Below are 16,701 nucleotides of genomic sequence, written 5' to 3' on the forward strand. Positions count from 1 at the left end.
TGGGCATTGCAATAGACGAGGAAGGAGAGACATGTATCTAAATACTGCGAAGGAGGCGTGCGCATCGTGTGATGGCCTATTTATTCCATACTGTCGCATATATTGCCCGTGTGCTGAGCAGCTTAATCTTGTCAGTGGGCCGTGCCGCTCTCCGCTTTCTCTCGACAAGCAGGTAGCTAGCTGTGATTCCGCGGGAAAAGTTAGGACTTCAAATGTTGCGCATCATTGTCTCGAGCTTCGACTCACCGATGATCCGGTCGAAAGCATCGGTCACCTCACTTTCGGGCTTGACCTCGAGGTAGGCATGTTGTGACATCCGAAAGACGAATCCGTGTCGCTTGTATGGGCGAAAGTCGATCACCTTCTGTTCTGGATCGTCAGCACGGACTAACTACATCTGAGGTCAGTAAATTTCACAACCTAGTCCCGCCCTTTATTTACCTGCCATCGCCTTTTAACCAGCTTCCAGGTGAATTCGAGTCCAGAGGCAGTAGCGAACGTTCCGCCCCTGCAGAGACAGCTGAGTCAGTTGCTAGAATAACCATCAAGTGGGATACACGCACTGGCTGTCCGGATCAAACTTGACGAATTGCGATGCAGGCACCCACTCGCCCTTCTCGCCACCGAAGCGAACTCGTGGCGCAGGAGAGTGCAGTCCCTCGATCTCAGCACGCAGTGTCAGCTCCCGAACCTCAAAGTCGTGCTGGATAATCTTCGTAATGTTGGGGTTCCAGAATCGGGTGACGACCTCGTAGTAAAAGAAGTCGTCTTCCACCGCGAAGGTCGTATTACGGATACTGTTCAAGGCGATAAACATTTTGAGGGGCGGCTTCGGCTTTGGCGGTGGAGGCATCGTGAAGACCAGTCAAGCGTACCAGATGATAAAGGAAGTCAGTGAAGACCTCTGAGAGCTGTGCTCCGGGTGAGTGGGTGAAGGCACGAGCGATGGGGCAGGAGAAAGACATGGCGATGAGATTTATAGGAGTGTTACGGTGCCGAGAGAATTCCGGGCGTTGCGAGACAAGCTGCTGAGTATCTGGGCTACCGCCCCATGATTTCGAGGTGTTGTTCGGCAGGAATTCTCTCACAGGCGAAGCTGTCATTCCTCCGCCAGATATGCTTGGACAGCAGATGATTGAGGGTCGAATCCTAGCCGAGTCTCCGGAAAGCACTCGCTAGAGGAGCGGAGCAAGCCTGGAACCGGGGAACCTGCCACAAAAAGAGCGGCGTTCTCAAAGGCTGGTAAGACGTGAGACTATCACGCAGGGGTAGGAAAATAGCAGCGCCGAGCCAATGTGAAACATGCAGTCGGAGACAGGGATAGACGCAGATGCTCCACGAGAGGGTACAGACAGTGGGCAGGGTGAGAGCAGATCAACGTCCGTGAGAAGCACGTCGATTTCACAGCGCATCTTCTCATGAACCGGTATGTCAACGAGGCGTAACGCCTCGGGATATAAACGTTCGTTCCAAGAGGAGTTAGTACTGACAGGCTGTTGGGAGCCTTGTCGCCGAGTCGGTTCACAAGAAGAGCGCTCGCCTTCACATGAGTGCGTCTGGTTCAAGATGAAGAACGTATCGACCTGGACAAAGATGCACGTTCCTGTCACCATTGCAGGGTCAGTCAGTCTTGGCATTACAGCTGCCCTGCATAGGATGCTTACCTGTGCATCAGGTACGTCTCATCTGCAGGCGGCAGCAAACCTCCGACTTGGTGCTTCCAAAGATATAGACCCCATCACGGACACGGGTCCATGTACATCGGAGTCGGGGGTTTGCATGGTGCGAGATGGTTGGCGGTACGCTCACGTCTAGTACCCTAGAAGTAGAAGTCGATATATCCTTGAAAAAGTCGCCGCAGGCCCCAGATTGTCCGCGTCTACCTATGAGAAAAATGACGCGCCAGCGGACGAGCAAATGTAGACTGATTTTGGCTCCGAGAGTGGTCAACGAAGACTAGAATATCACAACGTTCTACCGGTTGTTGGTCTGCACTGTTGAGCAGAACGAGCCAGGAATTAGACGCGTCGTTCCCTGTGAGCAGAATGTACTATCAGATACGGGGTTTTGCAAAACCCATCAATTTTGCAGAACTGCGTGATCTCCTCTACACACCGTGGAAATTATAATTTGATCATTGTAGATGCTAGTATGCACTTAGTATACACTATGTGCAAGAGCGATTGAGAGGAAACGAAGGTGAAGTGAAATGACGGCCTGCAGACTGTTCTTAAGGTGTTCTGCAAACATGTGGTGAGCGAGATCCAGAGACTATCATTGTATTTCTTAATGATCAGACATCCGATCCGTTATATTACAGCTTTGTGTTCTCTGGTACACCAGCCCGATTCACCCAGCAAGACATGGTTGGTGGGCGATGGTTGTTCTGGTTGAGCAAGCGTGACACTCGCCACTGTCAGCGTGATATCATGGCACGATGCGGCAGCGCACTTTGCAGTCCTGCAACATTTGCCGAGCGGAGTTCAAAGTTGCCGCTGTGACCCAGGCGTGATAGAATTTGCAGAACTACTGCAATGCGAGGCCTCGAATGCGGCATCTCGCTACCACTGGGTGTCCTTCGTGTATGGGCCCCAGTCTCGTTCTGGGTACTCTTCCATGTATTTACAACAATGCCTGAGTGAAATAACAACGATCCTTATGGTGGTTCAAGCAGAGCGAAGGGAACAATGCATGAGTTTGCAAAACCCCGTATCTGATAGTAAGATCATTTTCAGATTAGCGCTGCTTAGCGCCGGAAGTACTTACGCCCAGTCACATACAAAGTTGAGGTCTTGTCACAATCGTTACATGCAGTTGCCGGTTGAACGCATAGTACGTTCCCCAACATCCTCAGCTTAAGTTTGGTTTCATCATCTGGGCTGTGGCTGACTATGCGTATGTCTATCCTGAATAACGGCGAAAACGTATTAACCAAGCTCATCTTATAGTAAGTTTGTGGCGATTCATGAATATGAAGGTTTTTTACTCACCATGGTTTATTGTCCCGACTGCCAGACGATAGGGCGCACTCCACTGTGCCAACAGTAGTCGTCTTGAAAGGGCCCCCTTGGTCCTCCGCGAACGCACAGTGCTACTTCTGACATAACAACACACTGCGACATCTCTCTTGGACTGATCATCGCTCGATTAGATATCCGGAGCCTGTGGAGGTTTAGAAGAAGTTTCTACCCTACCCTCAAGAAACTACGCTCGATATCTGCGGGGAATCTCCATGTGAACTGTACGTGCCGGCCTCAAGACTCGAAAACGTTCATTGGTGAGTGTGTACGTTTACTTCTGGCACTCATCGACTCAGTCTACGGCCCCAATCACCAGTCTTCTGGATGGTCTTCCCGAGTTATGTTCTGGTGATGATAACATTAGCTACCGTCCACGTGGTCGAAGGAGTGGCTCCGTTCCAATCCCCGCAGGTCGCGGAAGCGTGGTGTTGGCGTGCACTCATCAAGGCGTGTAGGAGCGCGGGGGGTCATTCGTTACAAGCACCGATTCGCAGATTGGTGGGCGGCGACGTGCCCTTGATACAAATCATTTCTTGGTGAGCCCTGTCGGGCGTTCCACTCGTCGATTGACATTTAGTGGTGCTCCTCGTCTGGCACCAAACTCTGCGCTCCGCCTGCATGCTTGTTGCCGACACACATGTCTTTGGTCCCCATCGCCAGTGTCATCTGCTACTCGTGGTCAGCTGCAGTCCCCTTTCTGGTCTCATTGATGTCGACTTCAGACGCTACTCTTCGCGTTGTGAGAGTTCTCTCACTGACCACGCCGCATGTCGATGAGCCTTCTCGAGTACAGGTCTCGGGTGCAGAAACCTGCTGTCAACGCGCGACTTGTCTGGATGACCTACGCGGCCTCTGAACATCAGTTGACCCGAGACTCTCCGAAATTTCATCACGAACACGATGCAGTTTATCTGGGCCTGGATCGACTCACACCAGGAGTCCTTGCGTGCAGATTGCGAGACTGGGGGATGGGTCTGGCTGTAACGTCCATGTCGTCTGGATATTTACTGTCCTTACATATTCCTGTCTGTAGGTAGTACGGTCATAATTCTTCTGATCATTACAACCCATGCGAGAGGCTTGATTCGAGCGCACGGGCCGTTTGGGCCTAAGCCGCGCGTGAGGCTGCCGGAGAATGCCGACGCGAGGGTTGAACCTTTCCAGTTGACCACCAAGTCCCTCCGCCTGCGCGCGCTTTGCTCCTTCACCCCCTTCCCGCTCCTGCTTCCATTACCTCGCGTAAATTCACCAAAAATGAGCAAAAAGGCTGCGAAGACTCAGACTAAGGAGCAGTCATATGACTTTCGCGATATCGTACTCGCCAAAGTACGCGGATATCCCCCTTGGCCTGGCATGGTGAGTACTTGTATTATATTCGTCGCGTCTGCGCACGGGTCGTGCTCCCATATCATCCCTGGACGCTTATACAACCCTTGAACGCGTAGGTCGTGGACCCAGAGTCGGTCCCCGTAAATGTCAAACATGAGCAGCCCCACGCTGCAAAGCAGAAGAAGGGCAACTGGTATTGTGTACGCTTCTTCCCCGCTGGTGACTAGTACGTACACAACGCGACTATCCCGTGCTGCTCATGGTCTGACCGTTGTTATCCGATTAGCGCTTGGATTGTCCCCAAGGATATCTCCAAGCTGCAACAGCACGAAATCGAGGCGTACATTAACGAGCCATTCAAGCGTTCTGGCGACCTCCTGCAGGGCTACCGCATTGCGCTTGACCCTACAAAGTGGGAGGCGGAGCGTGAGGCTCTCCGCGCCGAAGCCGCTGAAGAGGAAGCCAACGCGGAAATCGACCAACTTGAGAGTGATGGTGAGGAGGAGGCGGATGACATGGAAGAAAAGAAAGCGAAGTCGAAGAAGCGGAAACGTGACTCTGACGCTGCACCCGCAAAACCGAAAGCAAAACCCAAGCCCAAGAAGGAGTCGACAGAGCCTACTCCTAAGAAGAGGGCTGGCAGCGCCAAGGCAAAGAAAAACGGCATCAAGTCGAAGGCCATGGTCGAATCTGAGGATGAGGGTGGTGTTGATGCGGACGACGCTGGTCCCAGCAAACAGGCTTCCCCACCACCTACAAAGAAGGCAAAGCGCGAGAAGGACGGCGAGGATGAGGTGGACGGTACGTTCAATCGTTATCACTGGCGCTGTTTCTTCCCGTTTCCATCGCCTTCTCTGTCAATTATGACTGCTATCCGGATTTCTGACAATTTCTTGTCTCTATGCCGCACTACAGCTGCTCTGAGCGGCGACCCTGAAGCACAAAAGGTCAGGGACTGGAGACACAAACTGCAGAAGGCCTTCTTGAACCCGAAGGCTGTACCCAAGGATGAGGTGATTCACGCCACGACCAGCAACATCGTAAGGTCGTTGACTAATATTTCTGAAGGACATGCCCCCGTTCGATGTGATCTTCACAACTGTCGAGAACTATGAGAACATGAACATCCAATATCTATCGGTGAGTTTCTGGTTATTTTATCCGCTATCAGTTGTGTTGCTTTGCTGGCACTATACGGCCACGCTACTGGCTACCGCGGGAATGCGACCGCATCACGCAACAACATTCCTCCTTCTTTTGGCAACCGCGCTGACGCCTCCCCCGCGGCCCCCATGCAGTTCTCGAAAATTGGCAAAGTCATGCGTCACATACATGCCCTCCCGCTAGAGAGGGTGCCTCGAGACGAAGAATTCAAGTTTAGGGACCGCGCAAAGGCCCTTGTCGACAAGTGGCACGAGATTCTCAACGCCAACAAGGCGAACGGCACGGCCTCAGAGGGCGCCAAGGCTGCAACGAACGGCTCAAGCCCCTCTGCGAAAGCCGCCGATGCGCCAGATGTCGGCGCAACGACAAACGGCAAACACGACAGTGAGGAACCTGCGAAGGCGGAGGTCACTGAAAGCGCGATGGAGGTCGACGCTGTCGTTCCGGAGGCTGCCGAGACCGGAGAGGCGGAGGCAGAGGGGGAGCCGGAAACAATCGAGGATGCTCCCGCTGCGGATGAATCTATGCTGGCCGATGTGACTATGTCGGAGGCAGCATAACTCGACAATGACCGGCGCATGCTTGGTCATGCAGGGGTTTCAAAGTGAAAACTAGGTGCTGCCTAACGGTGCGGGTTTGTTGCCTCACGAATATTCTCTCTGCTTGCTGTCCGGCCCACGCACCTACAGGCCAGGCTATCCTGTTGCCATTGGACGTCCGGCTGGCGCAATGCGTAACGACCTTCTTTTCCATTTCCTCGGGCTGTCCACTGTATAATTCATCATTCTCGATTTGCCAGCATTGTCTTCGACACCTTATGGCTAGCTGTATGGCCTGCAGACTGCACCTCATGCCAGATAGCATTTCTTCACTGCTACTGACCGAATTTGCTGATCTTGCACACCTTCACAAGTATGATAGTATATGATAGCGGTGTATAATGTATGCACGTTCCGAAAGCAACGGAGGACATGCGCCCGACTTTTACAGGTCCAGTGTCTATGCTACAAACATGTGAGATCTGCATCCTGAGCAGTGAAATGATCCAGAATCCATGGCGGGCTGTCCTGCAAGCTACCGTTTTGAAACCCTTAGCACGGAGAATCACGCAACTGGCTTGGGAGAGCCGTACGACGGCGCGTCCGCCCAAGGGGACACCTCTCCCTGTAAGAAGTCAACGGGCCGCATCAGCGGATAGACATACTCGCCGACTTCTGGCGACGAGACTGAGGGTGACGGCGAAGGAGACGCCCTGACTGCGCCTATCGAAGGAGACGGTGAGGGCAGAGGCGAGGGTCTAACGGATGACGATCGTGACGCAGCCTCTGCAATGCGCCCCCGTGAGTAACTGCTGTCCAGCTCGGGAGGGTGCTGGAGCGTTTCGTCTGGCACCGGGGACGCCGAAAGCGGGGGCGACTCGGGGTCTAGGACGAGCGGGGGCGGCCTGCGTGGCTGAACCGCGACGACGGTGCCCGCGGACGTGGGGTCTTCGTCAAATGCGGGCGACGACGGCCGCGTAGAGGGGAGGGACTTGACTGCGCGCGCCGAGGAGGTCGATGGCGCGTGTGCGTGCCCCGCGGCGTACCGGGCGCCGTCCCGACCTTGACGTTCTACGAGCCGCAGCGCGTTCCGCAGGGCCTCGCGCTCTGCCTGGAGCTCTTTGAGCTCGTCCTCCGTCTCGGCGAGCTTCTTACGCTCTGTCGAGACCATCTTGTTGGCCTGCAAAGCAAAGTAGGCTCCGTGAGGGGCATCGGGGACAAGTGTGCCTGTGCTTACCTCCTCAAAGAGCGCCTGGGAGAGCGACTCGAGCTCGGCCTCGAGCGCGGCCTTCTGGGCGACGACGTTCTGCCGCGCCTCGCGCTCACGTTTCAGCTGGCCATTCAAATCCTCGACCTCCTTCTCCCAATCCCGTGCTGGCACCAACGACGGCAACGACGCGGAGGTGAGGTGCGCGCCATTCGGCAGAGGTGACTTACTGCCGCTTGCAAGCCGTGGCGACGATGGGAAACTGCTCGCGTTTGCGCTGTTGCTACTGCTACTGCTGCCGAAGCGGAACTTGAAGAAGCGACCGTCCGAGGAGGGGACAGGGGACACGACGGCGCTGGGGAGGGGCGATGGGGGCATCGGAGACGGGTGCGGCTGTGCGGGTGAATTATGCGCCGTGTCGCACGAACCGCCAGAGTCGACGCTGCGCCGCCGCTCCTCCTCTGCATCGCGCTGCTGTTGCTCGCGCGCGCTCCAGCGACGCCAGCCGACGTCCTTGACGTGCCCCGTGCGCTTGAGCGCGTCCTCCAGCATCTCGTTGTTCGCGAGCGCGAGCTGGAGGTTCGACTTGGCGAGCGTGAGCTCCGTTTGGATGTCCGTCTGCGCCTTGAAGGCTTCCTTGAGCATCGACGTCTAGCGGGCCGGGCGGGCAGCGGGCAGCGTGGTGGGATCTGTGAGGACGCGTACGGATCTGTGAGATCGGAGAGAGGGCGTACGAGCTCTTCCACCCTGGTGATCATCCGACTTAGAGCGAGCCGCAGGTCCTCTTCCTGCCCCTGGGCATTGACGCGCTTGATATCGCGCAGCTCGTCCTCCACCTCGGCGAAGTAGGGCATCTTGGAGGCGACGAGACTGTCTACTCTGCGAGGTAGACTCTGTAGCTGGGATTTCATGGTGTCCTGGGCTCACAAATTAGTCCTCGTATGCGAAAGACAGCCGTTCCTCTTTACTTAGGCGGTTCCCTGCTGACAATTATATGGACACAGAGTAGCGGTGCTGGCAGAGTCGGGGAAAGGTCCTAAGGCGACACAGATGATAAGCACTTTGCATCGGTCAGATTGCCACGACAACGTTTCTGATTGTACACACCGAAAGTGGGGAGTTTGCCTCGACAAGAACCGTTGAACGCGTGCGAGACGCGGAGATGCACAGCTTGTGATAGCTTTACGTGAAGGTGGAAAAGCTAAATAAATCGCCTAGATTCTCCGAGATACCGGTAGGTGTGCACAGCGCTGTATACAGCAGTGACAATGGTGGACAAGAGGTACAAGCACGAGGATGTGGAATGCTGTCATTGACGGGCGCTACTGTCGGATCGACCCATTGTGACTTTCATTTCGGAGACATGGAACAGCAAGCTACACAAGAGCACAGGCTGGCGTGTGATCTCCTGTCATACAGGCTTTACAACTACACCCAGAATGCTAATTACCGATACAAGAAAGGGACCGCTGACAAGAATAAGATGCGGCTTGTGAGTTTTGATGGATAGACGCTTAAAGCACCCCTCCTCCTGTGCCTCGATCGAAGAAAACAGCGCCTGCATCTGACAACTTGTAGTGGACGGCTCCATGTCTTGGTACAAGCCGGAAGGGTGCGTTGATAGCGGCGGACCCTGCATGTAGTGCCACCTGAAAAGATATCGATGAGCATGCTGAAGGGTCACGGTATAACGCAAGGTGGTACCTGTCCACTGACAGAGCCGCTCTTCCCACTTGACAAGGGTAGTACGTCCATGTGGTACGTGCATAGTTGCAGCAGACGTCTCAGGAGATCATCCGGCTCTCCAGGGGTCACGACGTGGTGTCGCAGCACCAGTGCAGCGTTCGTCTGCGGCGTGGTCAATGTCCGCCCTGCCGCTACATCGATACGAGGAGCACACCTTTCGGCATAAGGCGCACAGAGCACGCGCAAAACGGACAAGCTCCAAAACGGGAATGCCTATCCATTCGAGCGTGGCTATGTCGTCGAGGATAACCAATCGTTGCAGGTCCTTTTGACTGGACTTTTGATTCAGAGAGGCGCGGACCTTGTCGAAGACCGACTTGAGGCGCACGTTGGCATTTGCTCCAGCAGAGGCGTCGCTCGAAAGATCCGACGCGATGTCGATGTGCACCAACGATTGCGAGGCAAGAGACAGTGCGAGGTTGATATTCTTGATGACAAGAAGACTCAACGACAGACCGGGTTGCGTGCTCAAGAATGGCGACGGACCGAGCGACTAGCGATTGACTTCCATCTAGACATTCCCTCCGAGACGGATAGCAGAATACATTGCGACTGCAAGCCGGTCTTCAGATGCGAGACGAGCGTGCGATGGAGCAGAAAATCTGCAGGCGACGCAAGCTCGTCTGTGATCAGTAGTATTTCTCCTGGAAGTGGAAGACTTGAAGGAGGAAACATGACTGGAACGAGACTTCCAAGTTGTCGAGATATCCAAGCAGGCAGGACTATGTACAGAGATCCAGTATCGCGGAACGTCGGCAAGTGCCATAATGCAGGCGTCTGAATCGGAGTCCAAACCTCTGTGGCGCCGACGCCTCACGGCAGGTCCAACTCCGTGCTTCAACCACTGTTCGGTCTTTGCCGGGGTCTTCATTGTGGCTAAGTTGGTAACGTACTGCCTATATTTTGTTCCATTTTCGATACAGTGTATGATATCCGCGCCGATATGTCATGGACTTTGATTATGTAATACACATCGTGCTCACATATACATCACATATTACATACCTTGGGCAATGCCAATCTTCTATTGGCATGCAAAAGATCAATCAGTTATCTAAAACAATTGCTACGATGAGATGGCAAAGTATATAGTATCAAGCAGTCCTCGGATTGAATGTATCTGGCGTGAAGGTATGATTTTACCGTGATACATAACTTATATGTTCCAAGGATCAGCATCCGCTCGTCAGCAAGAATCTCCTTCAGAAATGGCGCGTTGAGGTCGATGAGGTCGGAGACTACGATTACTGGTCTGTATGCAGGATAACCGCAAGGCTCAACTTCTATTGCGTCCAGATAGTGCCCGAACATGTCCAAAATCAGCGCAGGTCGCTTGACCCAATTTAACCCTTTCGGGCCTCGTGAAATTTACGGCCAATTAGCGCTAATTAGCAAGGGTTAATTAACCGAAGCTAATTAGCCCGGACTATTTCACCTACCCTACACCCGCCAACCGTAGGCGCTTTCTATCTTGCCACAAACGCACCCGCCATGTTCGAACCCGTCCGCGGAGGCACTCGCGGAGGCCAGGCCGAGTTCAAATGGTCAGACGTCTCGCAGGATAAGGACAGAGAGGTGCGCACCGCGGTCCTCGCAGCCGTTCGCACGTTCTGACGCCTTGTGCGCGCAAAGAACTACCTCGGACACAGCATCAACGCGCCGACAGGGCGGTGGCAGAAGAACAAGGACATCCACTGGTACAACCGCGACCTGCCGCAGACCCAGGCAGAGCGCGACGAGGAGATCCGCAAGGTCAAGGAGGCGGAGGCGGAAGCGTTAGCGGCGGCATTGTGCGTGCAAAATCCCGTAGGCACTCGGCATGATGCTTATCGTCTCTCCATTTGACCTGCAGAGGATTCGCGACGGCCACGAAACCGGGCGCGCCGAGTGCGGCAAGTGGCCCTGGGACAGGCTCGAATGCCATAGGCGTGGCACCCAAGCCCGAGGCCGCGCCTCCTGCGCCCGACGCCGAGAAAGAGGAGCGGCGGCGGCGGAAGGAAGAGCGCAGGCGCGAGAAGGAGGAGAAACGGGCCCGCAAGGAGAAGCGGCGCGCCGAACGCCACCGCTCGCACTCGGACGACGACGCCGAGGACAACATGCGCCACACGCACAGGCACCGCTCGCGCTCGCGGTCTCCTCGCGGGGTAGACAGGTCGCACGGCCGTCCCGAGCGCGATCGGAGCCCACATGCGCACAACCGGTCGCGCACGCCGCCTGCGCGGCGGCATGCGGACGAGCACACCCACGGGTACGGCGAGAGGGCGCGCGAGCAGGAGCGGGAGCGGGACCGACGGCGGTGGGAGGACAATGCGCGGCGAGAGCGCCCGGGGACAAGGTGGGGGCGCGACTGAACGACGGCGTCGGCCGTTGGCGTGCTTGACAGGGTGGGCGAGAGTCTGAGACGGGTGCGTGTCGTTGACTTGGCATCTCAATGTCGTCTCATTGACATACATCTGGGCAGTCATTCCGTCCGCGCATTACCGTTAAGCCGGTGGTCGGTGTGGGTCCCCACCCAGAGCGTATGGGTCCCCAGAGAGAGTAAGCGCACTTGAGCGCATCCAATAGCCTTGCTCGCATTAGGCGGACCCAGGCAGGACTGCGAAGAACAGCCAACACAGGCCCAGAGAGGCCTTCGCCTTCGCCTAATTTATAATTCGCTGCAGTCTCCAGCCCGTCGGTGACGTCTCATTCTCCTTGCTGGCTCGCTTAGTTCCCCGGATCTTGGATTTTGCCCAGTATATCAATTGTATGGTGCGCGGGGTTGCAAATGTGCACCCCATAACCTCATTATCCTTACACGAAGAGACCCCCTTCTGGCGGCAGACCCGCCTTTTTCCCCGTATGTCGATTGTGCCCCTACTATTCAACGAAGATTACGCGAATCCACAACCCTTTCATGCTGCAGGCCTCCTTCTCTTCCGCATCCACCCGCCGCTGCAGACGGTGATCCCCCTTGTCCACAGTGGGGCATTCCTATCACGGAACACTCTCATTTGGACCCTGTCTCTTCTTCGCGTCCGTCAGAATTTCGGTGAATCCGTGCCAGGAGAAGTACGCTGCTAAGATGTGGCGATGTCGCCTCTCTTCCGTCTCTCATCCGGCCGGTCTTCTGCGTCGCGATGCGAACGCGGCGTACCTTTGTGCAGCGCTCCGCTGCACGAATGGTGGACAATGCCGCGATGACAATGCAGAACGGCAGGAACATGCGTAAAAATAGCATCGGGGTGCCGCGTCCACTGGTCGATGCGATAAACCCACGGGCTTTATGTCCGTGCGCGGGGCGCCAGCCGCGGCGGGCGGCGTTCACATGAAGTTTGCTGCAGCGCCTGCGACGGTGCGCCCGGAGCGCGCCAGGGTGGCTGCAATGCGCATGTTGCGGGCCACATTGACTGGGCGTCTGCAGCTCATGGGCGGACGCGGCCCCGGGCCAATGCTGTGACTCCGGAGGCCTGAGAGGCTGGTAACTTGATTTGGGAGATGCGGTGGACGCGAGTCCAGATGGTAGGTTGGCAAGGTTTGAGATGTTGCGATGTTGGAAAGAACGGGCATCAGAGAACGCGAAGCAGCGAATCAGTGCTGGAAGCTCAGAAGGATCCGGCGAATATGCGGGCGAGGGTGCGCAGCCCAGGAGGGGGTGCGGGATGTTGTGGGCGGCGCCGCGAGATGAGATAGGGCAGCGCACGTGAAAATAGCGGACGGCGATCCCGATCCTGGGATTTCGGGGGGATACCGCACGATTAATGAGAAGATCTCGTACATTCAGCGTTGCGCGCCGCGCGCGAACCCGCGCGACGACGTGGGCATGGCACTGCAAATTGCACACGAGACCCTGCAGGGCAGGCGAAAACGGGGGTGCGGCGGGCGCGATGAGACGGGTATGAAACGCGCGCGCGCTCCACTTGCAGGTACGAGTTGCGAGTGTGGCGTTGACAGGCATATTACAGGGCGCAACCCTGGGCTCGATCCGGTCAGCAAAGTGTTTGGGCGCGCTGCGGCGGCCGGATCAACGGGGGCGCGCACGCGTTGTGGAGGGCCGCTCCCAAACGGCTTGGTGAACAATGTGCCTGTGCGGGGTCGCTGCCTGCAGGTGTCGGGTCGCGACGTTACACGGACAGGTGTCGCGACTCGCTGCACGACGCGTTTCAGGCGTGCTGGAGCCGCCATGCCGTGGGCCGGGACTCGCGCGCAGCGGGCGGGCCTGGGCCGGGTCGGTGGGGGACGACGGGGGTGCAGAGCGGGACGTCGCCGATTCGAAGAGGACGGGTGGCGGGCGACGCGCAGTGGGCGGACGGGCAGATCGGGGCGTGGATCTGGCGGCACGGCGGGCAGGGTGTGCCATGGGGGGGGGGGGGGGGGCGCCGGAGATCGTCCGGCAGGTTCGGAGCGACGGTTGCCATATGCGGCTAGCGGGCGCCTGCGTGGCGTGCGTCCTGCAGAGGTGTGAAATAGCGAGTGCGAATGTCCGCGTAGTCCCAATCTGTCCACTCTCGTCTTGCTCTTCTTCTGCCCCCGCCCGCACGGCTCGGCCTTCCCTTACTTATACCCACAACGCTCCTTGTCCCCCCACCTTCCTTAGCCCCCGCCGCTCTACCCTCCCTTGGTCTTTTTTCTCTTCCGGCTCGCTCATAACCGCTCGACCGACCGACCACCTCCATTAACTCCATCTCCATCGACTCACCATGGCGCAGTGCGGCCTCCCCTTCTTCCTCGAAGACAAGACCGGCGAGCTCACCGGCTCAGAATTCCTTGACGTACACGATCGTGCGCGGTTCGCATACCGCTGCACCCTCCGTGACACGCACCACACCGCCTACATGGTGTATGAGGTGTCCCCCGCGGCGCGCAGCACGCCCGTCGCGTGCCTGAACTTTGGCGGGGGCAACGCGCTCGGCACCGTGAAGATTGGCCAGGGCGAGGACATCAGCATGTCCAAGTATCTCTCGAAAGTGGGGACATTTGGGAGGTGAGCCGCCCTTTTCCTGCACTTCTTTCCGCACTTCTTCCTTTGATGTCCTGACATTTGTCCCTCTGCTTTCAGCAGTACAACTCGCAAATTTACCGCGTCTGATGGGCAGGAGTACCAATGGACGCGGGATACCGACGATGGCAGTGATGCCGAATGGACGGTGAGTCCGGGTCGTTCGCTGCGCGCATACGTGTTCATGGCGGCATTGCGCAGTGTCTGAACGCCAAGGGGTATCACGTTGCGTCCTACAGCCTGAAGCTGAACGGAGAGCAATACGAGACGTCCTCGGGCTGCATGCTCACCGTCGAAGAATCATATGAAAGCCTCATCGGCGGTGCGTCCTACATACGTCATGGGGCAGGCACGCCACTCATGTCTCCTCACTCGCGCAGAACTCCTCGCATCACTCATCATCATGCGACATATCGCCAAGTACAATCTGTGATGCACCCCGTCGCACCCTGCCCCCGTGCCAGCACTGCGAATCTACGCGCACCAACCTCCCCCGGCACCGCCTACGGTACGCGTCTGCATATAATGTTTAATCCGCGTCCTGCCCTAGCATACATACCTGCACGCACCGTCGTGCCGCATACATACATAATCGCCGTGTACGCTTGAGCGCAGCAGAAGTTACATAGCCCCGCCTGTCCCAAAATGTATCGTATAGCTGTCCCATACGCGCTGTCTTTCTGACCCCTTCGTATACATACAACACATACATACGCATACATGTACTTACCCCCGTCGCCGATGCCGACGTAATCCGCCATATGCATTGGCCGCACTTCAGCGGCCGGCCCGCCGCCACTGCGTGCTCCCCCCAACCCCGTCCCCCCAGGCGAGCGTGTCGTGTGCCAAGCGAGGCCGAGGGTCGCGGCGTTGCGCAGGCCCGCTCTCGAGCCCGCTTGTCGCAACGTCGCCTGCGATCAGACTGCCACCAGATGCCGCCCACGTTCGCCCTAGCACCCCGCGGCGCACTTGTCGCCGAGCGCACACCGATCGAGGACCCTGCACGACCCTGGGCGACGTGCTTCTAGCGTCCCGACTCCCCTGCAGGGCCGCGTCCGATCCTGAGAAGTGGGAAGGCGGTGCGTCCGCCGCGCCGCTGTCGGCCCCCCCTCCCCCGCGCGCAGAGCCAAGAGCGCCCCCGATGATGGTGGCCGTTCGCACGGCGTGCTCCGGCTATTAATGACGGTCGTCCGTTCGAACCCAGCGACACTGCGGGCTTGCGTTGTGTGCTGCTGTGGGAGCACGCGTGCATGACGACGCTGGGTCCTCCGCGTCCGCGTCCACAGGTACACGGACGGCGATCCGCGCTCCCGCAGTGCATACAGAGCAGACCGATTGATCGCGCCCTCCCCGACCTGGACCGCCGTTTCCGCTACGCGCTGATGAGAAGGCCCGCGTTCTGTGTGCTCCGCCGGAAGGGCATCATCATCATACGGCGGAAGCATACGGGCTCCGCGCCATCTGCGTGATCTGGGGCCGTTCTCGGTGAGCAGCGAAGAAGCGTCCACGTACTGTGCGGGGTACCATGGCTACGGGGCAGCCGCACCGGACCCAGGCCGGGCAGCCGCAGACCGATGGGGGGGGGTGGGCCCATGAGTGCCTGGTGACGCGGACGCGATGACGATGGCTCTCAGTGCGTCCCCGAGCGCACTGCTGCCTTGAGGTGGCCGCGAAACGAGAGGCCAGGTCTTCTGAGGGGCTCGCCTGTCCTCTGTTTCTATTCTCGAGTCCCTGTCCCTGTTTCTGTTTCCGTATGGTCCTCGTGTCTGCAACCGCATAGCCATAACGACCCACGTTGCGCGCAAGAGGACATTGGCAATCTCGTGAGTCCCGGGTCCTCTCGTCGCTGTTCTGCGGAGGGAGGGAAATCCGCATTGTCGACGTCGGCGTCCAGGCACGGCCATCTCTTGTGATATCCTCGGCCCATCGTCCGGTCACCAGGGGTCTTCATGCGGGCGGCAGAAGCGTCTCAGGCGTGACAATACGCCACAAGCCCATCGATATGCACAGAAGTCGCAGACCCTGTGCAGGCTTACCTGTAAGGCCAAGAGACAGTCCATCGTGCGAAAGGCGACAACACGGCGCTGGGACACCACCGAGAGAGAAAGTCGGGGAGGAATATCACAGTGAAGGGTGCATCCCCAAGAGAACTGGGCGGCGAACCATAGTGACTTCCTTCTTTTACGAGTCTGGTGGGTTACCTCGGGCTATTCAGATGTAAGTTTCATATGCGCTATGAGATCACGAGATCAAGTACGTGGAAGAAGACGGTCGTGTCCGCTTGATTTATCCATGACGACAAGTGAACAGGAGAACCGGGTCATGGAAATGCTGTAAGATGCAGCAATACATACACCACCAGGTGTACAATTGGCAAAGGAGGCCTTTTGAGATTGCGGGCTGCCTATACAGGTTCGATAGTTTGTTGGACCTCTCACGAGTTGCCTAGGTTGTCACACGTAGTACTCCACGGATACCGTCCATGGATAAGATTGAAGGAGGCGGCCCTGGACAGGACGTTTCGTGGGACGGAGACAGCGCCCGGCGCGCCTTGCTGTCGCCGTATGATCGAGTACTAAAACCCGAGCCCACGCGACCAGAAATGCGTCATCGTCCCCGGGAAGGCGGACGGGCCTTGTCGATGATGCGCCCACGGGGCAGGCGAGCTTGGCACCCGTCACCGCGCGGAATGCGCTCACAGACCCGGCGACGTAACGC

The 16,701-nt window shown here is 57.3% G+C and overlaps 5 protein-coding genes across 5 annotated transcripts; 2 read left to right on the forward strand and 3 right to left on the reverse strand.

Annotated features, from left to right (window-relative positions):
- Window positions 1–76: 76 nt before the first annotated feature.
- Window positions 77–853, reverse strand: POSPLADRAFT_1131272 (hypothetical protein; the record flags this gene model as incomplete). Its single annotated transcript, XM_024484054.1, has 4 exons — window positions 77–180; window positions 247–391; window positions 442–508; window positions 564–853. The coding sequence occupies 4 exons, from the start codon at window positions 851–853 to the stop codon at window positions 77–79; spliced, it is 606 nt and encodes a 201-aa protein (XP_024342618.1).
- Window positions 854–4,274: 3,421 nt separating this feature from the next.
- Window positions 4,275–6,073, forward strand: POSPLADRAFT_1131881 (hypothetical protein; the record flags this gene model as incomplete). Its single annotated transcript, XM_024484145.1, has 6 exons — window positions 4,275–4,376; window positions 4,466–4,575; window positions 4,636–5,150; window positions 5,265–5,362; window positions 5,418–5,489; window positions 5,648–6,073. 6 exons carry the CDS (start codon window positions 4,275–4,277, stop codon window positions 6,071–6,073), a joined length of 1,323 nt encoding a protein of 440 aa, XP_024342619.1.
- Window positions 6,074–6,617: 544 nt separating this feature from the next.
- POSPLADRAFT_1132675 (hypothetical protein) lies at window positions 6,618–8,170 on the reverse strand (the record flags this gene model as incomplete). Its single annotated transcript, XM_024484238.1, has 3 exons — window positions 6,618–7,232; window positions 7,290–7,910; window positions 7,994–8,170. The coding sequence occupies 3 exons, from the start codon at window positions 8,168–8,170 to the stop codon at window positions 6,618–6,620; spliced, it is 1,413 nt and encodes a 470-aa protein (XP_024342620.1).
- Window positions 8,171–8,773: 603 nt separating this feature from the next.
- On the reverse strand, window positions 8,774–9,393 carry POSPLADRAFT_1132164 (hypothetical protein; the record flags this gene model as incomplete). The annotated part of the gene is made up of 3 exons (XM_024484182.1): window positions 8,774–8,908; window positions 8,976–9,107; window positions 9,160–9,393. Coding segments are annotated over 3 exons (501 nt in total), but the record flags the coding sequence as incomplete, so codon positions are not given.
- A 1,103-nt stretch (window positions 9,394–10,496) lies between these two features.
- Window positions 10,497–15,452, forward strand: POSPLADRAFT_1043416 (hypothetical protein; the record flags this gene model as incomplete). Its single annotated transcript, XM_024478305.1, has 17 exons — window positions 10,497–10,580; window positions 10,638–10,795; window positions 10,858–11,340; window positions 11,389–11,410; window positions 11,467–11,543; window positions 11,669–12,056; window positions 12,223–12,339; window positions 12,769–12,910; window positions 12,950–13,071; window positions 13,152–13,335; window positions 13,382–13,443; window positions 13,694–13,968; window positions 14,047–14,131; window positions 14,185–14,305; window positions 14,448–14,491; window positions 15,012–15,062; window positions 15,270–15,452. The coding sequence occupies 17 exons, from the start codon at window positions 10,497–10,499 to the stop codon at window positions 15,450–15,452; spliced, it is 2,598 nt and encodes an 865-aa protein (XP_024342622.1).
- Between the last annotated feature and the right edge of the window lie 1,249 nt (window positions 15,453–16,701).

This window comes from Postia placenta, assembly GCF_002117355.1.
Source record: "Postia placenta MAD-698-R-SB12 unplaced genomic scaffold POSPLAscaffold_2, whole genome shotgun sequence".
Taxonomy (NCBI): domain Eukaryota; kingdom Fungi; phylum Basidiomycota; class Agaricomycetes; order Polyporales; family Adustoporiaceae; genus Rhodonia; species Rhodonia placenta.